The following is a 25,129-nucleotide window of genomic DNA, read 5'->3' as shown; positions in this document are numbered from 1 at the left end:
TTTACATATCCATTGTCAATTCATTGGAAATTGCTCCCAATTGCCTTATTGGGTTTTTAAAGCTATTTTTAGCTAATCACAAACGACCAGAAAAAGAATGAGCTGTTATATGCTCTTTATGGCCTCAGTGATATTTTTATCTTTTTGGGGGTAGTTTATTTTGAATATTTTCACCCTCGTCTTTTTAACTGAGAACTTTTTAGATAATTACCATATCTTTAATCTATTATATTAAGGATAAAGTTTATGTAAGACCTAGGTTTTATGAAAACAAAATAAAATAGCAAATTTAGCAACGGAGATCTCCATCATGGCTCTAAGATCAATTTTTTATACTGCAAATAAAATTTAAAGCTTCAAAAATGGTACAAATCTTATGGATATGTGAACACTTGTTTTTAGGGCAAAATGAGCCGTCTAGATAATTTGTTATAGTATACACTATTTTTAGAGCTTGAAATCTTAATTTTTTTCACTACCATAACGTTAAAGCCGAGATGATCGATGTGAAAAATTTCCAATACTTGAATTGCAATTTCTAATGAACTTTTTAGATAATTACCATATCTTTAATATATTCCATTAAGGATAAAGTTTATGTAAGACCTAGGTTTTATGAAAACAAAATAAAGTAGCAAATTTAGCAACAGAAATCTCCATCATGGCTCTAAGATCAATTTTTAATATTGCAAATAAAATTTGAAGCTTGAAAAATGGTACAAATCTTGTGGAGAACATTTGTTTTTAGGGCGAAATGAGCAATCTAGATAATTTGTTATACTGTACACTATTTTTAGAGTTTATAATCCTAATTTTTTTCACTACCGTAACGTTAAAGCTGAGATGATAGATGTGAAACTTTTCTAATACTTGAATTGCAATTTCTAATGAATTTTAAGGTGAGGCTTTACTTATTTTGATAGGGCTGCAACCCTATCAAACCAGTTTCCTTATATTAATAAATTATCTAATATAAAATAAACTTTTATTGGTATTAAATAAACATGTACTCAAATTGCACATTTGAAAACATAATTGCATTAAATACAAATGACAAAATCGAAAATAATTTGTAATGCATATCAAAATACATGAAATCACGATCCAACTTAGTTATCGGGGATAATATTGGTGGGTAGTTTATTTGAATATTTCTGTGTTTTCTCTTTTTATTTGGGCAAATTTTTGCAAGTGACTGAGTTGAAATTAATTTATAATTTATATTAAATTAAAATATCAAATTTCATCATCCAGCTTAATTGCTTTAACTTTCAAATATGTGGTTCATGATTTGGCACAACTGGCTTATTATAGGGTTGTAAAGATACGATATTTATTTTCTCCATTATTGTCAATGAAAACAAGTAGGTGGCTTTTTCCTCCATTGACTTATCAAAACACAAAAAAAAAAAAAAAAAAGTCCCCTCAATGGCCTTATTGTGTTTTTAGAGCTATTTAAAGGTAATCACGCGTATATTTTCAAATGAAAATTTCTAAATTTGATTTCAATTATGTATCAGTTATTTTTATCGTAAAATATTGATAATAGTGAGAGGCCTTAAATTCATTTCACTGAGATATTATCGCAGTTATTATCGATAATAGATTTTATCGTGATAAAATGGGACCTTGACGGTAGTACAACCGAGTCTTATGATGAAATCACATACTCCACGCTCACCTAGAGGTAAGGGCCAAATCCCCACTAACTTATCCTTTGACAAACCCAAAAAACACATAAGGACTTTATCGTGATAAAATAAAGAGTTTTTTAAGAGAATGGTCAATAAGGTGTGGAATTATAAGATTGAAATTTCTATAATCATACTATTACTTATATAGGAAAGTTTATTGTAGGGCGAAACAATCAAATTAAGGCGCGTCTTAAAGAGGTCATTTCAATGTCTAAAAACCATCAATTCGACCATCTCAACCTCACGATTTATGGACATGAGAAAAAAATAGATTTCAAGGTCTTCGAAATAGTGTATCTTGTAATATATTATCTAGACTGTCAAATTTCAAGTTTATCAAATCTTCATAGATCTGCTCAATCTACATTATTTTCAATTTTATAATTAGAGATAAAGATACTTTCAAATCATCATAAATATTTCTGATACTAAAATAACATATTTCAGCACTATTTGAAGGCACACCTTGTTCTTTTTTTTTTCTGTAATTCAATGGAGAAAACAAGCTCCTATCTGTTTTTTTCAAGTAGATTAGGAGTTGGCTTTTGATGGTGTTAGTGGGGTGATGTTTGTGGTAGGAATGGAAACCACAATGTAGTGACTAGGATGCCGGGTACAACTTATTTTGATTGTTTAGGGCTTCAAAGTGGTAAGAAATTCATGAGGACATGGTTTCTATGGGGCCAGCCCGCATATTGTAGAAATGCAGGCTTGGCAAATAATGTATTTTTTAAATATAATTTGGTCCTAATTTTTAGATGATATATAATCTTTAAAATGGAGATTATGAATATAAAAAAAGATAAAAATAAAAAATAATAATTATATTAAAAAAATATTTGAATAATTAGTTACACTTGTTTTTAGATGGACCACCTATTTGCATGTGCCTTTAAGATGGAGGGAGGATGCTTTATGGCTTTGGACCGCATATTGTAGCGATGGCGTCCAGCCCGCATGAAACAATAATCCAATTCATGATGTAGAGCGAGAGATCCATTTGGCAGGTCACTTAATACTCATCAGTGAGATCCTTAACATGTGTGAGCACGCTCGATTATCGCCGTCCATTCAAACAAGGGGAAGAAATATCATGGTTGGGTCCCACTCTCAAGCGGCAACCGCCCTACTTTACGTGGAGACTTGTCACGTGCGGGACTTCACTTTCTCACTCGTGCGAAGGAATCACGGATTCCGTGATAAGGGGCATTTAAGTCAATATTAAAATAGTGTACTCATCCGCAAATACGCGGAAAGAGGAGGATTCTTTCGATATTATCACCATAGGTAGGGCTATTTTCGACAATTTTATTGAAAATAAATTAATTTTTATACGTATATATCTGCAAAAAGCTTATAGAGTAGGTATGGGAAAGGACAGCGTCCCGTAAAGCTTCTTTCTCTCTCTCTACTCTCCTCTCTCCTCTCTCTCTACTCCTCTCTCTCTACTCCTCTCTCCTCTCTCCTCTCTCCTCTCTCCTCTCTACTCTCTCTCCTCTCTCCTCTCTCCTCTCTCCTCTCTCCTCTCTCCCTACTCTCTCCTCTCTCCCTACTCTCTCCTCTCTCCCTCCTCTCTCTCCTCTCTCCCCTCTCTCCCTACTCTCTCTCCTCTCTCCCTACTCTCTCTCCTCTCTCCTTCCCCTCCGTCTTTTACTCTCTATCTCTGCTTTCTCTCTCTAGCTTCTCCGTCTCTTTACTCGCTCTCGACTCTCTCTCTTTTTAGTTTTTACACCCTCTCTCTCTCCTTTCTTTACCCTTTCTCTCTCTAGTTTTCATTCGCTCAGTCTCTAGTAGTCTCTATCTATCTATCTCTCTCTCTCTCTCTATCCATCCCTGGCCTTAAGTTGGTTTGTGGGTATAACCAGGTATTTTTCCTCGAAGCTTTTCAGTGCTTTTGGGTGGAGAACCTGATGCCCCCTGCCTTAGTGGATGGCGCTGTTCTCCCCTTTGTAGGTGCTCCATAACGCACACCACTCCTCTCTCTCTATCTTTCTCTCTCTTGTTTTTATGCCTGCTCAATTCACCAGTACGTTGTGTCTTGCTCTTTCTGAAGAGTGTTTAGAATATGGAGAGAAATCCTTGAACGTGACCAGGTTTGGGTGTTTTCATTCCATGCCTCTTTCTGAAGCGGGTTTTAACACCATTTTTTTGCATGCTTTTTCTGCAAGTCCTTGTTACTGGATTTTTCGTATTCTTCTTCTTCTTCTTCTGTGGTTTCAACCCTTGTCTTGGGTTTCTCTCTCTTTATCTATCTCTATTAGTGATATATGGGATTCTGATGCATTGTTCTTTGTGGTCTTTCCTCTCTCCATCTATCTCTATTTATGATATATGGGATTCTGATGCATCGTTCTTTGTGGTCTTTCCTCTCTCTCTCTTTCTAACTTCTTTTATGGGTAAATCTCTTGTCTTCTTTCTATCCTTCTTGAAAAATCTCCATTTCCCAGTATTATTTCTGGGTTATTGTTCTTGGGTTTTACCCTAGATGGGTTTTCAATATTTACTATGGATGGTGAAGTCATCAATCCCAGTTTGAGCCTCCAGAGGATTCCTTTTTGTACAAGTCCATTAATCAGGAAACTCGAGGCCTGAGATGGCTTTTACTTGATTTCCAGTGATTTACAGTATCACTGTAGCTTCTTTTTATCTTTTTTATCTTATGGCTATGGTTTTGTCCACATAAAATAACGCTCAAGAAGCTTCTTCTAGACTGATCTGTGCTGGTTTTGGTTGTTCGTTCTTGAGATTTCAAGCTTTTACCTCCAAATTCGATTTGGGTTTCTTCTATTTTCTCAGATGGTTGATGATTCCCACATAAAATGACGTTTTGGAGAGCACCCGACTTGTTTTCCTTGGCTTATTTTCTTGAGTTTTGGCCTTTTGGGTGCTCTCTCGAGTCACTGATGATGGTTTCATCTGTACAGGCACTGATGCTCCTCTGATAACATCACCAGGGCATGTATCAAGTTCAGGAGGAGTGGTTGGTTGAAGGGTTTTCTTTTCCTCATTTTCTTTATTTTCTTTTATCTTTCCTCTCTCTTTTCTATTTTTCTATATTGCGTTTTTCCCGATCTTTCTTGTCTGCGATGATGGGAAGAAGAAGTTACAGTACCTGTTGATGGCTGTTTAAGTGCTGATTCGTATGTTGAGAGATAGTGAGAGAGGGGAAGAGAGAGAAAGTGGAGTTAAGGAAGAGAAAGTTGGAGGAGTATAGAAAGAGGAGAGGAGAAGGGGAGAGAGGAGGAGAGACAGAAGTTTGATGTTCAGATGTTATCAGTTCAAAACCCTCCAGATCCCTCATGCTCCTCAGAAGTTTCAAAAAGGGGAAATAATGATAGGGCTTCTGAAAAATTTGCCTTGCAGGCCTCAGATCTGGATGGGTCTAAACTCCATGGTTTAGAACAACCTCACTTCTCCATAAGGTTACTATTTCCTTCTCCTTGTTTCCCTTCTTTTTCTTTGTTTCTCATTTCACTCCTTTATTGGGGGTACCCATCAAAGCATTATCAGTCTATTTTTGGAGCTTGCTCTTTTTGGACCATATTTGCAAGCAGATGAGTTTGATAAGTAGAACCCCTCCTCCTTTATTACTGTGTGCTCTCACTTTTTTCATCCTATTTTTTTCAAAATTTGAGATGGGTTTTGCATAATCAGTCTTCGGTCATATGGCCAGGCAGAGAATCTGGATGTACCATCTGCTAACTTTATGAGGCCGTCTTGTTTCTTTCAATTATGCTCTTATTATTTCATGCTCCAGTGATTAGACTTTCCTAACTCTTGCTCTCCAGATTGCTTCTTTAGCGCCCACTATAAGATTGTAGTATTTCCAAAGAGAACTAATTCGACATATAGTTTTTACCAGTCCAGGGATATGATGATTTCATGTTGGGTAGTGTGGATTCTTTAAATTTTTTAGATAATGATGTTCATTTCATGTTGCATAGTGTTGATCTGTTTAAAATTTGGAAGTATTGAAATGAAAATTGAGTTTCTTTTTTGCAGAGAGTATGTTCTAGCAGCAAGGAATAGAGATATTGGAACTAATTGGCCATTCTCTCCACAATATTTGCAACTATGTGTGAAGCATGGTGTCAGAAATCTGCTGCCACCATTTGAATCTCCTGATATAGTTAGGGATCCCTCTTTTCGCAAGGCTGTGATTTTTGATGATTTTGGGAGTAAAGATGTTGATCACACTAATGGGGAGCTAGTCAATTCTAAATCTACATCTTCTCTTCAAATAGATGAACCATCTTTAGCGGGTAAAGAGATTAAGGATTCATATCTTGCATCTCCAAGTGAGGAAGAGATTCGATCAACAATAACCAGTGATGATCAAGTCCTCGAGAGGAACTTGAAAGGCAAGGAGTTCGACCTACATTTAGCAAATGAGTCAACTAGAGTCGATGAGCCTTCAATAGTTGAAGTTCGGCAACCACAGTCATTTTCAAAAGCTGAATTGGGTGAGCAGACAGAGAATAAGACTAGTTCAAGTTCTAACAAGGAGCAAATTCTAGAAAACAAGCCTGAGATTAGCTGCACTGAGGACTTAATATCAAATTTAAGCACTGTATCTGATCCAATGGCCTCAAAAGTTTGCCCTGTTTGCAAGACCTTCACATCCACTTCCAACACAACTTTGAATGCCCATATGGACCAGTGCCTTGCTGTGGAATCAATCACAAATAATTTGGAGCAGAAGCTTCCGAAATATAAGGTGAAACCGAGGAAGAAAAGATTGATGGTGGATATATATGTCACTGCTCAGCACTGCACTCTTGAAGATCTAGATAGGAGGAATGGTTCTAACTGGGCCACAGACCCGAGTTTGGTGCCATTGAGTGGTCAGGATTGTCGAGAAGCCAGCAATGAAAGGCCATCTAATGAGATCAACCATGTTAAAGACAGTTGTTCGAAGGAAGTTTATGTCGATTCAAATGGCATAAAGCTTAGGATCCTGTCAAAGTTCAATGGAGACTTGGGTTTGAAAGACGAAATGGAGCTAAAGAAGCAAACTGGTGGCCATAATGGATCCATTTCCTCTTTGATAGGTAAAAAGAGGCGCTTTGCACCAGGCAACTCAAAGCATTTGAAATTGAAGCCCCAGTGCAAGAAACTTAGCTCTTTCAAATCACTTGAAGGCGAGGTATATATTACATGCTCTATATATGTGTGTTTAAATTTTTTAAGTGTATTATTAAAACAAAACTGGGGAAACTGCTACCTAGAGTATCAAGAAAAGAAAAAGACAAAGAACAGTAAAAAGAACAGAAAAAAGAAGTGCTATCTACAGTAAGTGACTAAAGATACACAAGATTCATTTTCTTTCAACTGATAAAAACCCAAATGGTGCACAGTGCTTCCCTTGGCAATACCTCTTGTAGAAGGGCTCAGTTCTCACTTAAAAATTTCTTGATAACCTGCTGAACTTTATCATATATCACGAAAAGGAAAATACCCTCCTAGACTTCTCATTCATCAAACTATAGGACCACTTTTGGTGTACCCCAATTGTTCTGATCAATGACGTAGTGGTTGTCCATTATCTCAATTCTTAAGATTATCTTTTTTATCCATTATCTCAATTTTTTAAAAGTACACTCTCACTTCAACATATTTTCAGGTATTTCTGATGTACATTCTATGCGAATCGTAGAATGTCTGATTCTCCTAAGTTTAAAAGTACACACTCACTTCCAACATATTTTTAGGTATTTCTGATGTACTTGAGAAACTAATATTTCATTCTATGCGAATTGTAGAATGTCTGACTTTCCTAAGTTCAAAATGGTAAATGGACAACTTTAGTGACTCATAATGTGTTTCTAGATCCTTCAGGGACCAGCTAGACATCAGAGCTTCAATGGCTTGTTCTCCAACTATTAACGTCTAATGTAGTAACAAAGTGCTCGTAATGACTTACTAGGAAAAATGGAGCTTCTAATTTGACTTTGTTAATTTTTTATATTGATGCAATTTTCTTGATGCTTTCAGTTACCATGAATTTGATTCGTGTCTATTTTTTTACTTCTTCATTATTTTTATTGGAATTTCTAGTTTTTAAATGCTTAGTATGTTTTCTGCTTTTCTCCTTCTTCATTCTCAGCACTTTTCGCTTCAATAGTTTATTGAGACCCTAAATCCTGCATTCATGAAGGATGGTGTCGGTCTCCATTTTTTGCTAGGTCATATCACATTTTGTCATCCCTCTATAATGTGACTTTCAGGTTTATTGCTTATAAATATTTTGTAAGTGATTGATATAGGTCGGTCTTCATGGCTAATACGAAGTGTATTCCAAAAGTAATGAATCTGAATAGAGCTTAAATTGCTCCTAATAGATTTCATAAAGCATTCATTATGACATCAAATGGTCAAATAGCATGAGGCCATGAGCAAGGGGAGCCAACAGAATACTGGGGCTTGGGTAACAGTTTCCGTACATAGAAAGCCACTTAATTGCTTTATTATTTGATAGAGGAATTCTGGTTTCTTTACAGTTATATGGCACTTGGTTCTTAGGAAAACATAGGTTGACAAGGCAGTTTCAGACCAGATTTTGCTGTCTGGATCTGTTTCCCAAGAAGGAAGGTGAGATTTTATGGTTTGATTACCCAAGGTTTTGTTGGGCATGGAAATCGTTTTGATCCATACTTGCCTCCCCTATATAATTCTGAATGATTGGAGGAATAGATTCAATACTCCAATTTCTGGATATGCCCGAAATCCTTCCTCCTAATTAGCTTGAAGTGATGGCCTTTTAGTTTTCTTGTGTAGCACAGTTCATGACTTTGCACTCCATGCATTAGTAACGAAATTGCTCCTTATTGTTGGAAGTGGTAGCATCATCATCTATGATTTTCTAAAAAGGTTCAAAAATTCTCTTCTGCCTCAGAAGAACCTTTTTTTAATTTTTGAGATAAGTAGAAGGCCATGGATTGCCCTAGATTTTTAATCAAGGTGTGAAGACTTCTAATAGGAATCAAAGTGCTCTCTCGGTCAATACTGTCTACCAAAGTGGCTTTTCGCTCCATATAGCGGATACTTTGCCTATAAATGAATTCAGTGCTATGAGATTCTTTATTTTCAGATTTTTTTTTTTGTTTAAAGTTATAATTGTTGTAGTTTTTTTTTGTATTTTCTTGTGTTCAATTCTTTTTAACCATCTAGTGTGTGCCATTTCTAGTTGATAAGTCATCATCATTATTATTTTTTCTATCCAAATTTCATCACGTAAACTGGCATGTGTAGTTTGTATCAGACCAGTTATGTATTGAATCATTGTTTTCTGCATCCTACCATGAACCTTTGTTACACATTCTGCGCTACCAAAAATAGTCAGTACAATGGCCCTATTTTTTATGTACATGGCAAGTCCCTATTCTCTTTTGGTCTGTTTTGCATTTTTCATTGGGTATTCTATTGTTTCGGATCCTTCTACCAAATATGCATTTACTGTTAAGAAACTACATGTTAAACATGAAAGGCAATGCATGGTCTGCTTCATTTGTGTACCTTTATTCTTTCTTTTCTATATACTTGAACATTTCAAATCTTAACATTATAGCACGAATGCAATGTCTGTTTTCCTGTTGGTATTGAAATATGCCCTCGTTTTTAGTCCTGTCAAAATCTCCTCTTTGATTAATTAGTTCTTTTGACTGTCTCATATGGTTCTCCACCATTCATCATTTGGCTGCTCCACCACATATTGTGTAATGTCCATTTAGATGGCCCAGCTGTGAAGATGGTATATCTTACACTGGACCTTTCCCGAAATAATTGCTTAAGTTTAGATCAATATTTCTTGTTTCTTAAATCTTTTAGCCTACTAAATTGTTACCATGATTTGTTTCTGTGAAATTGCTAGATTCTTGGATCAAAGGAAGTAAAATGTCGTGTAGACCATGACGAGGGAGAGACAAAGTCTCGTTCATTGGAAGATGGTTTGAACCAAGTAAGAGCTCCCAAGTCTGAGACTTTAAGAAAATGGGTTCGCTCCAAAAGATCAAATATCTCAAAGCATTGCAATAACAAGAGTGGGCGAGTGAACTTGCACTATTCAAAGCCAACCGAATTGATCAAGGGTGATCCTTCTGCTGAAGCCAACACTTCACGCGCAAATGGTTGCATGATGCAGCTGGCTAAGGCATCGGGAAACTATGCTGCTTCTCCGAGAAGTAAGAGAGTGGAAATTCAGTTCCACACTGAACGGAAAGATGATAGTGTTAAAGCCTCCCCTAAGCTTTCTGAGAGGCTTTGCTTCCCATCTGAAGCCAAAAAGGCCCAAACTTTTAGAAAGAAAATATTGTTAAAAGAACTTGATATTCCTAAGAAATCAAAGAGGCATTGTTTGGATCAGGCTTTCACCCCTCGTAAGTCTCAGAAGCAGGTAAGCAGGATGGATAGTATCAATAAAGCAAAGAAATATTCATCAACCAGAGATATATCAGCATCCATTTCAATAAGCCATCGTGAGAGAAGGGTAACTGATGAACGAGATGACTCACAAAATGTCTCATGGACTAAACCTGTGGATCTCATGAATGGATCGATTCATGGGTCAAGAGACCCTCACTACCAAAACTTGTCAGAAAGCCATGAATCCTCGATTGTTGAGCAAGTTGAATCTGGAGATAAATGCCAGAGCTCTGAGCCCCATAGCATTCGTTCTTGTGGAGGTCACAGTGTAGAAGAATTTACCAATAACTTGCATTGTGGGGATTCTCAGAAATCCGTCACTGAAAACTCCAATGGAATCCATACAGTGAAATTGCATGAGAAGTTTGTGCCTAAGCGACTCTCGCATCTGAATCCCTTATTGCCCTTGAGCCATGCGCAACCTGAGATTTTTTGTGGGATGAATCTTCAAACTGAATCAAGTGTTTTGAGATTCTATAAAGATCAAGGAGCTTATTGTTCTGATAAATATAGCGATGGGATTGTGAGCCCAGGCACTCAAAGGGCATGTGTCGAAAATGCCGATGCTCATTTTGAGAGATACTCCTCGCTTCAAATGGGCTCAGGTGCAATTCTCTCTCCTCTTCATGAACCAGGTTCAAGTTTACAAGGCTCACCCGATGTAGGATCAGGAACAATTCCCTGTTCTAGTCAAAAACCAGGGTTGAGTTCACCAACCTCGGGGGACATATCATTCGAGAAAGGGGTTCAAGAGGGTTCATCTCCACCAAAAGACATAACAATTGAGAAAAGGATTCATGAGGGTTCATCGTCATCCTCATTTAAAGTTCACAACTTGGTGGCTCCATTATATTTTGATCAAGGTCATGATAATGGATACAATGGTGGTGCTACAAGGTCTTCTCTCTTTTCAGTATCTGCTGTCTCCCTCCAGAATACAGAACGGGAACTTGATGATCGCCCGTGGCCTGAAGAAACTGTTTCTCGAGACACACCTTCAATTTGTAGAAATCCACAATTCTCTGGGCCTTGGTGTCGCTCTAATGGTTATGAAAGAACCAGTTTTGCTTCTTCTGAAGAAATGAATAAAATGAGCAATTTGGCCAAAGAAAGCACCAAGACCATTCCTCCCTGTTGTGGTCCAAGGAGTCATTGGATTGGGGGGAAAAGCATGGAACATAATTCGAATTTTGGGCCACATAACCATCAATCATTGAGCGATCATAGAGCTTCAACTCAAGCCGAATTTGTGGTTCCTGATGTGGATATGGATTCGGGTTTGTTCTCTATGAAAGGGAAAGAGATGCTTTCCAATACAATTTCAAGGCATCCAATGTGTGATAATGAGTTGGCATCTTCTTCTTCCTCCAATGGCCCAGTTCAGCCTCATGCTCAGCCAAACACTAACCCTAACTCTATTCTGAGATTGATGGGTAAGACTCTTACGGTACCAAATGAAGCTCAGAGTGCTTCAAATGAGAGTTCCGACGTGAAGTATTTGAGGCTTTTAGGGTTATCAAATGGTGGCTCAACTGACCCTTACGCACTCAACCACCAGGTTCCCGATCCTCCCCCTCTCATTGCTCCTTACTTTTGTGATTCTCTTTCTAAACCACAAGCCGGTTTGCCCAAATCTCTCAGGAAACCCAGTGATTCTAGCTTAAATCAAGCCCAATATAACAACCAAAGTTGCCTTCATGCAAGAGATTTTTCAGGGGTTAATTTGCATGCTGGATCAAGAGGAACACCATATTATGGGAAAACCCTAGCAAAGCAACCAATTGAGAAGCCTGGTTCTATGAGAGAAGTAATTGTTATTGATGATTCTCCTGAACCCAATGCTGGTTCAAGAATGGTGTTCATGGACAATTCAGGATTCAGTGGGAAACCCAAGCCCAGTTCCTGCCTTAGGCTAGGAAAGTCCTCTGGTTTCACTCACCAAAATGGTTTTACGTATAGGGATCCAGCATCAGATATCACTTCCCATTCTTCGAATCCCACAAAGCGCGGAGGTAATTTGGAAGTACCAAGAAGCTTTCTTAGGCAGAGTTCTTTTGGCTTGCCTTTAGTCTCAAAAGATCACATGAACCCTGGTGTTCATTATGCTCGGGGCTTGCGATAACTTGACCTCGAATTTGTGTCCTGAACATTTTTCTCACTCCATATTTGGTGCACTTCAATGTATTTTGGAATTCTGTCATGGTAAGACTGGATGGTGTCCCTGAGCTTTGCATAATGAATTAGGACCATCAAGGAGTTCATTCTGTTTCTTGAATTGGGGTCATCATGGAGTTTACAACAAATTGGATGCTGACTGATTATGGAGATTATGAGCTTTGATCAGGACAATTGATGCAATATGACCCCATAAGCGGGAACTGTGAGTTTTTGTTTTGAGATTTTTTGTATGTAATCTTCCCGGGCATGGAGGAGCCAGATTCGAAAATGTTTCAAGGCTTCTGATGTTCTTTTTGCAAATGTTTTTTTTGTCCTGAATAATCCATCAGCCTCACACTGGACAATTTTTACGAGTGTTCCATGAAAATGGAAAATGATGGTCAATCTGTAAAATCCATAGGAATGATAATCGACTATTAATCTGATGCTTGTTTTGAATCATTATCGTCTGAAGCTCATATTTCATGGTCGATTTTGCTAATCATTATCGTCTGAATCTCATATTTCTTGGTCGATTTTGCTCCTAGATGCACAATCTTCTTATCTTTGATTGATGAATAAATGCCAAGTAAGCGCTCAAATTTTGCGTGCGCTCAAATTTTAGGAAAGATGGGAGAGAGGAAAGATTGAAGGGCAATGTAGACATTGCGTGTCTATGAGAGATAGAGAGAGGATGGCTCGAGTTATACTTGCAGCACCAGGTCTTACATGGACTATGGACCTTCTATGAGAGATAGAGAGAAAGAGGATGGATTGAGTTATACATGCAGCACCATGTCTTACATGGACCTACACAAAAATAAAGAGAGGAAAAAAGAAAAAACCTACACAAAAATAAAGAGAGGAAAAAAGAAAACCCAAAATGCAAAGCGAAAATGCTGCTAGCCTGTATCATGGACAAGAGGTCTGACCCCACAAATTTCCTACTCAGAAAAACACTAAGGTCTGACCCCACAAATATCCTACTCAGAAAATGTACATCTCATACTTACCCATTCAACCACACCACGAAAACTCGTCTCTAACCCAGCTTCTGACCCAAAAGATACACGAGTTGCAGTGCCTATTTGACAATAGTACATTGAAATCTCTAGACTCTAGAGAGAGAGAGATTCAGAATTTCACAGAGAGAGAGAGAGAGTCAGAGATGGATGATATATCACTGCTACATTGAAAATCAGTCAATGATACAATGCTATGTTGTGTGGTTTCATTTGAATATTCTCTCCTCTCTTTCTCAATTTCTTGTTTAAATCTCACAGTGAAATATGAATATATCTCAAAAAAAAATAAAAAAAAATAAACGATGGGTTTTTAGATTTCATCGATCTTTTAAAATATGAATATCTCCCAAAAAAAAAAAGATGGGTTTTTAGATTTCATCGATCTTTTAACATTATGAGGTGCTATTATTCTTACTGTAGTTTGATTTGAAAGAAAACCCAACTTTTTTTATTTCTCATGAAATATGGCCGTTACAACTCTGAAAATATAACCGTTTTAATGCAATCTGTAAAAGGCTGGAATGCATCAGCTTTTTCACCACGAAAATGATTGCCATGTTAGTTTTGAACTACCTCTCTGTATTCACATCAAAGATGAATGAAGTTTAGAGTCTGAAAGCTCTTCATAATTTGACGTTGGTGTTAACCTATCAAACAAACTGGAAATATGTTTCAGAGGGAGAGATCATCCCCTATAAAAATCCCTTGGATTTCACATAGAGAAAGACATCTGCCGCGGGGGAATCTCGCCATCTAAATAAACCAGGCTGATTCTAGAGAGAGAGAGAGAGAGAGTCGATCACCCCATAAGAACAGTCCTGCGGATTTCATAGATGGGGACCAATGGAGCCAGAGAGAGAGAGTGAGTTTTTCATAGAAGTTTCAGTAAAAAATCCTATGTTATTCCTAGAGAAATGGAGGATTTCATAAATGTTACAGGCTCGCCATAGCATCTTTAGTCATTCCAAGAGATAGAGAGAGGATTCATAGAAGTTACAATAGAATCCTTAGTTATTCCAAAAGAGAGAGAAAGAGAGAGGATTCATAGAAGTTACAGTAGAATCCTTAGTTATTCCTAGAGAGAGAGAGAGAGAGGATTCATAGAAGTTACAATAGAATCCTTACTTATTCCTAGAGAGAGAGAGAGAGAAAGAGAGAGAAAGAGAGAGGATTCATAGAAGTTACAGTAGAATCCTTAGTCATTCAGAGAGAGAGAGAGAGAGGATTCATAGAAGTTACAGTTGAATCCTTGGTTATTCCTAGAGAGAGAGAGAGAGAGAGTATTGAGTTTCTTGTTCTCTGTGGTCGCTCGTACGCACTGTGCATGGAACTTCTGAACCATGTCAGCTTTACCCAATGCTCCCCAACCACGTCAACTCTCGTGGAAACTGCAAATTTATTCATAAAATTTAAAATTTATGCTTTCAAAATAATCTCCACCTTTTAAAAATAATTGTTTATTCTGACCTTTATTATTCCTTGAAGGAGTAACAAAATTGATTTATTATTATTGTATTTGAATATATGCTATTGCGGCCTAACTTTCCACTAAAAAAACCTTTAAATAACAGAAATTTATTTTTTAATTATGGGGATTTTTTGACGTGGGTGCAATAAAGCCATTCAATAATATATTAATTAAATAAATGAGCATAAACCAATTTTCAATTATATTATATTTGTTTTTTATTTTTTTTATTTTTTTTTAGGAAACGCGGAAGTCTAAGCGTTTTTCTATGGTTTTGATTGTTTAGTCTTTTAATCTAATTTTTTATTGAGTTCCTTTCTTCTTTCGAGATCGTTGTTAATTTAAGTTATTCTAATATTAACGAATTTTTATATCCATCGAATAATTTTTTTTGTCGATTTTTTTACATTTAGATTTTTTTGAGAAAATAACGTATAAATTTATTATTTTTAATGTTATTATGGAAATATCGTGAAAGATAGAATAACTTTAAAAAAAAATAGAGGAGTGCTTGTAGTGTTAGTTTGCAGGTTAGCACGAATCTTCTTCTCAATAATCAAAATTTTAATATTTTTAGTTATTGGAATACCAAAAGTCTAATTAATTTGGTTTTTCAAAAATCAAAATTTTAAACTGAAACTTCTTGAAACACGGAAAAGAACAGTTATATTATTTTAAAAAAAATATTATGAAGTGAAAAAAAAAGGGTATACTTATAATAGCAAAAACTTGACGGTATTTTCATAATAAAGTTAAAAATAACGGATTCTCTTTTTCTTGATTCTCATCGAAGCTCCAAAATATCTCCTCTTTGTTTTGAATTTATTAATGTCTTGGTAATTTCCGAAACATTATTTTAAATCTTTATAGTCAAATTACTTGAAAAAGTAAAATTCATTAGTCTACTTTGTGAGTTATTTCTTGAAACAATTATTTTTCTTTAAGTCATGCATACCGGCAACACAAAATTTTCAATTTACTACTATTTTGTGATTCCCCTTTTTTTAAGATTTGGTCTCTAAATAGAAAGCGGGGAATTTTCAATTTTGATTGAGACAATAAGTGAATTAATAAACTGATATATCTCATAATGAAAAACAAATCTTTCGAGCGATTTCCAAAGAAAAAGTTTATATAAGGTTCCAATCTTATAATGTAGAGTTATGGATGCACTTCAAAAATCCATTGAAAAAAGTAGTTTTAATGTTGAAAAATCCTTTGATTGATCATCTTGACATCGAGATGTATGACCATAAAAAATAAAAAGATTTTAAGTCTCAGAAATAATGCATTTTACAACATATTATCTACACCGTCCATTTTCAAGATTTTCATATGTTTATCGATCTACTTGATTTTAACCATTTTTAAAATTTTAAATTCATAATTAGATATAAAAATAGATTTTGAGATGATCTTAAGAACATTTTACATCAAAATTATATATCATGATAAAATTTGAAGGCGCACCTTACCTCTAAAGCTACGGATGCATTCGTATGCCAACTGCACCCGATTTCCAATTACTAATTTTAATGTTACTCGTTTAAAATTAAATTAATCTAAAACCCAAAAACGGCTCAGTTTTCAATCGTCTAATAAATCAAACGGCTTTCCCCATGCTTAAATTGATGTGACAGAGGATGGAGGATTCATATTCGACTTCAATGGCATGTATTATTCTTCAATGAAATTTATATGCATTTTCAAATGTTCCTATCACATGTATTTTGAAGGGATTCTTGAAATTAAATAAAAAAATATTTGGTAAAATGTAAATAGTTCTATTGAAAAATTTCCTTACTTATAGGATAGATGGGAAAATTTTGGACTTACTTATCTTTTTTCTGAAAAATTTTAAATAAAATTTGTCAAAACACCCATAAGAGATTGTGACCATCTTGTATCAAAGATAAATGGTCTCATTGTATGCAATCCCTTTAATATTTTACACATTTATAGCTATATTCCAATTCATGATTAAGTATCTTTTCATTGGTATTTTGAAATAATACAAAAAATAAAAATAAAATATTAGTACTTTATAAATTATAGACATTTTGATAAGAAAATTTTTTATATAAAGGTGCAACCATAAAATGTAGAATTAAGGTGTATCTCAAAAATCCATTATAACTATTTTGATGTTAGAAAACCCTCTAAGTGATCATCTCAACATGTGGATGTATAAATATAAGAAAAAAACAAGATTTCGAGTCCTAAAAATAGTTTATCTCACAACACATTATCTGGACCATCTATTTTCAAGATTTTTAAGTATCTATAGATCTACTTGATTTGAAACATTTTTGGAGATTAAGAATTTACAATTAGAGATGTAAATAGATTCTTAAGCCATTTTAAATATTTCTTACACCAAAATTATATTTATGATAAGATTTGAAGGTGCGCCTTAATTTAATTGTTTAAGGTGGAAGCCTTAAACAAACCACACCCTTTTGATTAAAAATAAATAAATTTTAAATCACAAACAACCTATAAGGGGACAATTTTGCTATTTTTATAAAAAAATTGGGTGTAAATACAGCAATCAGTATTTCTTTTGTTAGAAAAGTTATTTTTAATCATTCCAGGCGTGGTAAATTTGGGGTAATTTTTTTCAACCTTTTGAGGCACTCTAAAAAGACACAACGATAATTTGGGCCCGTACGTAATAAGAGGCGTACGTGAACAGTAAATGGAAGCCAAGGGCACAATGTCGCTTTTCGTTCCCACGGCCGAACTTTCGACGAAATTCCCAATATCGGGTGTATTTAGGACATGGTTATCGCAATCAAACTAGTGCTCATAACGCCATCAAGGTGTTGGCCAAGAAAAAATTTACACGTGTCAAAATCGATGTGAGACTGATTTTGGTTGGTTGGATGATGCTCCTACAACCATCAAAATAAAATTAGGTAAAAAAAATTTAAATAAGGTTGCAACCTTAAATTGTAGAATTAAAGAGGCACTTAAAAAAATTCATCGTAAAAGGTTATTTGGATGTTGAAAACCTTTTAATTGATCATCTCAGCATCCACATGTATGACTATGGAAAGAAGAAAAGATTTCATGACTGCAAAATAGTGCATCTTGCAACACATTATTTGGACTGTCCATTTTCAAGATTGTTATGTGTTTATAGATCTACTTGATTTGAACTATTTTTAGAGTTTGAACTTTTATAATTAAGATGAAAATACATTCTTAAGCCATCCTAAGAATTTTTTATATCAAAATTATATTTATGATAAAATTTAGAGGTGTGCCTTAATTGGATTCTTTAAGGTTGCAACCTTATGCAAACCACACCTTTTTTAAAATATATTTTATAGTAATAAATTATCATACTATTTTTTTTCTCCTTAAATCAAGTCCAACCAGTTCGACTAGTGGTTGGATTGGTTTTGAATGGACCAAAGGCCTCACTCATTCTATAGATGATCTAATCATAATAACACTTTCTTTATGTGAAATGAATGTATAGATTGCCTATCAGGTTAATATCGAAGGTGTATATAGTAATCTGTATATCTGAGAAGGTGTATATTGTAATCAGTATATATTGTATGTTGTAATCAATAATTAGTCTATCAAAGACATGTCTATATATTCATACGATGAATGGACATTGTCTCTTCACATGATATCAGAGCCAGATTCATCTTAGTTGTATCCATTCCTCATCCTAGAAGCATTATCGTCGATTTCAAGACGAGTCTGTTGCTCACCCAATCGTTGTAACTTCTGTCGAGTTGTGTTTCGACTCTCTGCAAAACTACAACTTAGTTGTGTTTTTTACTCCCTAGTATGCCACATGTGCATCAAGTTTTCCGACTTTTTTTTTTTTTGGTCATTCTTATGTATCTCTGGCTTTCTGCGTCTCTCTCACTTTCCCTTGCTCTATCTCTTCTTGTTTGTAAGATCAAGTATGTTATTCTATTACTCGATCTTGTTCTTTTGACCATTTGAAGCTCGATAAAAAATAAATAAAAAAAACCCTCTGAAAATTTGTTATATGATCGAATTTATTGCCTGGTTACTCGATCATGTCTGTTCTGGTCTACAAGCTGCTGAATCCGTATCGGATCCACATCAAGTTCTGTTAGCTCTTCTAAGTGTCATTCTGTTTGCTTAGTTGTCTAGACTGTTTTGTTTGGATTTTTTTTTTTGTATGATTGATTGAACCTACTCTAATATTGCCCTACGTTCCTGAGGTCATATGTAACTCAGGCTTATTGATCCGTCGCTGCTTTCTGTGCTTGTTGACCAAGCAATCTAAGCATGGCAACCACTGTATCTACTTGTCATGCTATACACCTGAAGATCCAGCTGCTCGCTTCCATAATTAGTGTTCAAAGTCCAACTGCTCTCTCTCATAGCATCTTGAGTTTGAGGGGGAGTGTGAAAATAAAGTATATAGTGCCTATTAGGTTAATATATAAGGTGTATATAGTAATCCGTATATTTGGGAAGGTCTATATAGTAATCTGTATATTTGGGAAGGTGTATATTGTAATCAGTATATATGGGAATGATAGATACAATATCCAGTATATATGGGAAGGATAGATACAATATCTTGTATTTATGTTAAGTCTAGTTACAGTATATGAAACTGTACTTTATTTCTATATTTTCTCATGGTAAGTATAGGTCTAGTATAGGAAACTGTGATTTATTTTTATATTTTCTCATTTGTAATTTGTCTATAAAAGACAAGTTTGTATATTCATACGATGAATGGACACTAAGTCTCTTAAGAAAAACCCGAGACCCTTCATACTTTAGAGGGGTAATATTTTTTGTTTCTGAGGTATTTATATAGGGGTGAGGTTTGTATAAAGTGATAACCTCTTGTTAAACAAATAAGGCGCACCTTTAAATTTTAGTGGAAGATGTAGTTCGGGTATAAAAACATTTGATGGCTTGAAATCTATGTTCAAACATAATTATGAAATTTAAAATTTTAAAAATAGAGCAGATATATAAACACTGGAAAGTATTTAAATAGACGGTCTGAAAAACCTGTTACAAAATGCACTGTTTTTAGGGCTTAAAGTTTTTGTTTTCTTTATATCCATATATCTCGACTTCAAGATGATAAATTGAGAGGTCTTCCAACTTCAGATAATTTAATTTTTGAGGTGTGCTGCCTTTTATAAACCTTTCACTTTAAGATATGCCTAAGATGTGAAGTATCTAACATTTTTATTTCATGTATTAATTTCCAAAGACCATTAAAATACAGGAGTGCAATTTGCATATGGACGCGTCCGTAGGTGTAGAGGTAACGTGCACCTTCAAATTTTATCATGGTATATAATTTTGATGTAAAATGTTCTTAGGATTATCTTAAAATCTATTTTTATATCTAATTATAAAATTTTAAAATTCAAAAATGGTTAAAATCAAGTAGATCTATAAACAAACATATGAAAATTTTGAAAATGAAAGGTATAGATAATATGTTTCAAAATGTATTATTTCTTAGATTTAAAATCTTTTTATTTTTCATAATCATACATCTCGATGTCGAGATGATCAATTAAAAGGCTTTTCAACATTAATACTAGTTTTGATTTTTGAGGGGCATATGTAGTTCTCCATTATAAGGTAGCATCCTTATATAAACTTTTTCCTTAAAATACATATCATCATTGAAATTAGGGAAAATTTGACGAGAAATTTGTCAAATTATTCATGAGAAATGAATAATTTTATCTGTATCCGTCGATTTAATTTTTAAATAGCTACAAAAAACACATGATTTGGGGTGGAATAGTTGTCAATGGGCAAAGTGTTATATGCTTCATATCTAATGGCTATTTTGATAAACTTTCCTAATATAAATATTTGATGAGTTGGGTATATTTTAATGACTCTTTTTTAAAAAGAAAAAAAACTAACACTAGACATTTTTGCTTATTTCTATAAAATAATGTACATTTGTGGGTTACAATTTCAAGTAACAGTTCGTACAGTTAGAGAGAGAGAGAGAGAGAGAGAGAATAACCAGACTTCGTAACAGTAGGGTTTAAAATGTCATGAAATGTTGTACATAAATATAGTGCTTTCTCTGTATAAAAATAAGGAATTTTTTTGTCCGCTACCTTTAAAAGGAAAGATGGTGACAAAAAAACTCATTATTTTCCTTTAAAAAAAAGAAAATCTTATATTTATGTACAATATTTCATGGCATTTAAAGGGGTTGTATATATTGAGACCATTTATCTTTGGTACAAAGATACCACAATTCATAAAGTTTGAGAAGAAGATTTTATAAGGCCTAGTATTTATGAAAATAAAATAATGACCCACCTCAAATCCTCATCCAAAAAATTTGTTGGGCAACAAAAATCTCAATGATGGCTCTAAATCAATTTCCAAAACTGAGTATAAATTTTGAATCTCAAAAACGATAGTATAGAACTTGTGGATTTGTGAACAAGTTTTTTAGAACCAAATGGACGGTCTAGAAAATGTGTTGCAATATACACTATTTTTAGAACTTAAAATTCTCTTTTTTTTCTCGCAATTGTAATGTTCAAGCCGAGATGATCGATGCAAAGGTTTTCTAATACTTGAATTGTAATTTTCAATGAGTAATGAAACGAAGCTTTACTTATTTTGACATGGCTATAGCCCTATCAAACTATTTTGCTAAAGTTTTAGATTTTTTGTTTTGAACTTTTAACTTGATAATGAAATAAATGTAACTACGTATTTTCACGTCCAATTATCAAAATTAATTATGACCACCTCGTACCCAAAGTAAAGAGTTTCATTATATACATTTTCCAAAGTGAGGGCCCATATCTCACCAGCATTACAATAAGAGAGGGAGGGAGTCTGACCTTTTGCAATTCACATTTTCTTAGTTCATACATTACATAAATACACTACAATGAGAGAGAGAGAAAGAGAAAGAGACACTTTGTGACCATAGCTCTTAATTCACATAGAGAGAGAGAGGGGGGGAAAAAGAGAGACTTTGTGACTATTGCTCTTAATTCACATATAGAGAGAGAGACTATTTTTTACCAGAACACTTAATTCACATTGACATCAGTGTCCATAGACAACAAAAGGCAGTCCCACTTATATATATAAGTAAACTTTCATCCCAAGAATGTCAAGAGAGAGAGATAGAGATAGAGATAGAGAGCAGAGAAGAGAAGGGTAGGGTCTAGTGGAACTTGAGGCTAGTGAGAATGTTGTTATTGAGAGGGTCAGACAAGTGGTCTAACAAGTTCTGGTAAGGCCCCACCCCAGTCACCAACCCTTGCACAAAATACCCCACAATCGCCAGCATTGCCAGCCTCCCATTCTTCACCTCCTTCAACCTCATCTCCTTCTTGCTCTTCTCATCATTTGCCAAGCCCAATGGATTGAAAATCGGACCGCCAGGATACGCCGGCTCACCCGATCCCCCAAGCCACTTCTCCAACCCTAAGAAATACTGTTTTCCCATGGAGCCAGGGTTATACCAGTCTTGGAACCTCCGGTGCTCCGCGAAGCCCATGAGGGCCATTTCGAAGACGAAGAGGGTGAAGGGGTCGGCCCAGTAGTTGTAGGTCCCGGCGGGCGGGATCACGCCGGTTTTGAACCATGGGAGGGCGGTCTCGGGGGGGATGAGGCCGGCCTTGCCGAGGATCTCCGGGGCGATGGCGCCGATGGCCCCGAGCATGGCGTAGCGGCCGTTGATGACCTCGCCGTAGGCCAGCCATTTGGGCTCGATGAAGCCGCCGGTGCCCTCTGGGTCCGAGAGGCCGAGGGGGTCGAAGCCATAGTCACCGGGGAGGCTAGACAGAGAGAAGAGGGGGGTTGGGTTAGTATTAACGGTTAATTAAATTATTGTGGAGAGAAAGAGAGGGAGGCACCCCCCTAAAAAGAGTGCAGTAGTGGAGTTCAGGTGATCTTGCTCCTCGTTACATTTGTGTTGAGCTTTTTTGCACTCTCTCCACCATCACTCTTCTACATTTGCGTTAAGCTTAGCCGCGATTCTACTTTGGAATTTTTACATACCCGAAACATGATCTAATTCTTCAACCTCCACTCTTTTCATCGTCAAGTTTAACCTTCGAAACCAGCATCCAGCAGGGAGTGTTGTCGTATTTATGCGGGAACTGACTGTAGTTACGTGGAATTTTGTTGATTTTTTCGGCACTAGGGTGTCAATAAATTTCAAAGAATTTATTGACATGTTATGTACCCAATCGAAGTTTGTTTGACCGATTGGAAGACTTTTTGGAGTGAGAGAGAAGTTGGTCCATTTGAGTTTGTTCCCTTCCCAATTGATGTTTTAATACCATCATACCGATTGGATTGGATTGGATTGGATTGGATGATGAATGTTATAGTGATGGAGAAGTTTGTTCCCTTTACTGGTGATATGAGACGAGTTTATTTCCAATCCGCGTTTACTATATTGTACCGATTAGAAAAACATATAGCATTCTGGTTTTGTACGAATCTCATAAGTGTGGAACTCAGACATTTAATAATTATATTTTCATATAGTTGGATTTTGGGAGTATATTCGTCGGGATCAGTTTACACTTAAGAATTTTATCAAGATAAATAGGTTTAACATTTCAAAAAAAACGAGTTCCTCACATGGTTCTAGATCCCCTCCCCTGATTTTGGCCTCAGTTAAGTGAGTTTATGTCCACCCCAAACAACCAAGATGCGCACATTTTTAGAGATTTGAAGGTGGGGAATCCCACGTTTCGAAGAAGCATCTTACATACCTGCCATCCAAGTAAGAAAGGCTCTGCTTAGATGCGAACCATAGCTGCCTGTCTGCTCCTTGCTGAAACAAAAACTCCATCGCATAAACAACTTCTCTCTCTCTCTCAGTCAATCAATTTCTTCATGGTTTTCGTGACGAAAAATCGATAAACATGCGATTAGCAAAATACCCAAAAAAACAATAGATAGAAATACATCTCTCTCTCTCTCTCTCTCTCTCTCTAGGACCCAAGAAATCATGGGTACAAATGCATCTTTCTCTCTCCACTATTTAACATTCTCATGCCTGAGTTTCATCAAACATACAAACCTTCACAGGTGGAGTAGAAGCAGCTCTCACAACAAATGGAGATTTCCTGAGGGACCCTGATGAGCTCCTCGAGGACTGAGTTGGCCTTCCCCCCATCACAAACTGTTGCCTCCCTGCATCGACGGTTGAGGTGCTCGATGAAGAAGAGGCAGCAGCAGCTGTAGCTGTAGCCGTTAGAGAGAGGGACGAAGAAACCAACGCCATCTTCCTTTCTCTCTCTTCCTACTTCCTTTCTCTCTCTACAATCTAAACCCCAACCCTTGGCTTTTGATCTGAAAACAAACCAGTAGGAGGAGCATATGAAATGAAATGAAATGAAATGCAATGCATTGGAGTGGGGCCCTCAAATGGAATCTCTTGAGATGAGAGTATCGTATAAGCAAATGAGATGTGGACACGTGCCTTTCATGATGGATAGGGCGCTTGAGGCTGAGGTTTAATGGTCGATGCCACGTGGTACAATCTGAGGTCGTGGTTTCAGTTGGAGGAGAAAGGAGAGCCTCATTTTCGGAGAGATTCCTTTAAGCCAGATGATGTTATACTTTGCCGATGTATAGTGTTCATTTACTCCCTCGGATAACTTTTCGGAATTGACCTTCTCAACCCAATAAAAAATTTCCCAATAACAAAAGTAAGCTTATAAAAGGGTGAGGACCTGAACAAAAAAAGCTCATTATAAAAGAGGTTGAAATACATTTTCTCAACTGTCAATTTTTATGATTTTTAAGTGTGCATAGATTTACTCGATCTATAGCATTTTTGGATATTTAAATTTTATAATTAGAGATAAAAATAAATTTTTAGGCCATCACAAAGATTTCTTATACTGAAACTAACATATTTAGGCACTATTTAAAGTTGTGCCTAATTTTGATTGTTTAGGACCCAACCGCATACAAATGACTCGTATTTCCTAATTGTACTATCTATGTACTTCAAAAAAAAACAAAATATATAACGAGACTATTTACTTTTGATATAAGATGGTCGCAATGAATCTTGACCATTGGATGTAAATTTAGGTGGCCGCAACTATCCCATTGACCAAGCTCAAAGTTTGAAAGAAATTTTCTTGAACTTCATAACAATACCCAAACTATCGGATTTCACGATTAGATGGTTATAAGTAATTGTACCCTCCTTGTACATAAAAACGTAAAAAATAATGTCTTAAAATTGAATGAGGCCGTCCAATTTTTAGAGGGCGAGACCTAAGAGTTAGAAAACTAATATTTACAATTTCCTTTAAAAAATAACTATCTAATGATATATTGGATGGTTTCCTAAATTTTAGATCGAA

The 25,129-nt window shown here is 35.7% G+C and overlaps 2 protein-coding genes across 4 annotated transcripts; one reads left to right on the top strand and one right to left on the bottom strand.

Annotated features, from left to right (window-relative positions):
• Positions 1 to 3,053: 3,053 nt before the first annotated feature.
• Positions 3,054 to 12,734, top strand: LOC18447396 (uncharacterized). 3 transcript variants are annotated; one of them, XM_020675526.2, is made up of 4 exons: positions 3,054 to 3,643; positions 4,619 to 5,116; positions 5,697 to 6,840; positions 9,565 to 12,734. In XM_020675526.2, the coding sequence occupies exons 2-4, from the start codon at positions 4,962 to 4,964 to the stop codon at positions 12,235 to 12,237; spliced, it is 3,972 nt and encodes a 1,323-aa protein (XP_020531185.1). In that variant the 5' UTR covers positions 3,054 to 3,643; positions 4,619 to 4,961; the 3' UTR covers positions 12,238 to 12,734. The 3 variants fall into 3 exon arrangements, with proteins under 3 accessions (XP_020531185.1, XP_020531184.1, XP_020531186.1); XM_020675525.2 differs by having other exon boundaries at positions 3,054 to 3,787; XM_020675527.2 differs by having other exon boundaries at positions 3,058 to 3,647.
• A 9,216-nt stretch (positions 12,735 to 21,950) lies between these two features.
• LHCA3 (PSI type III chlorophyll a/b-binding protein) lies at positions 21,951 to 24,103 on the bottom strand. Its single transcript, XM_006857496.4, has 3 exons — positions 23,830 to 24,103; positions 23,519 to 23,580; positions 21,951 to 22,570 (listed from the first exon to the last, which is right to left on the bottom strand). Exons 1-3 carry the CDS (start codon positions 24,031 to 24,033, stop codon positions 21,955 to 21,957), a joined length of 882 nt encoding a protein of 293 aa, XP_006857558.1. The 5' UTR covers positions 24,034 to 24,103; the 3' UTR covers positions 21,951 to 21,954.
• Between the last annotated feature and the right edge of the window lie 1,026 nt (positions 24,104 to 25,129).

Source organism: Amborella trichopoda, chromosome 10 (assembly GCF_054954075.1).
Source record: "Amborella trichopoda isolate Santa Cruz 75 chromosome 10, AtrichopodaSantaCruz75HAP2 v2.0, whole genome shotgun sequence".
Lineage (NCBI taxonomy): Eukaryota > Viridiplantae > Streptophyta > Magnoliopsida > Amborellales > Amborellaceae > Amborella > Amborella trichopoda.
The sequence above is the reverse complement of the archived record's forward strand: the minus strand, read 5'-3'. Positions and strand labels throughout refer to the sequence as shown.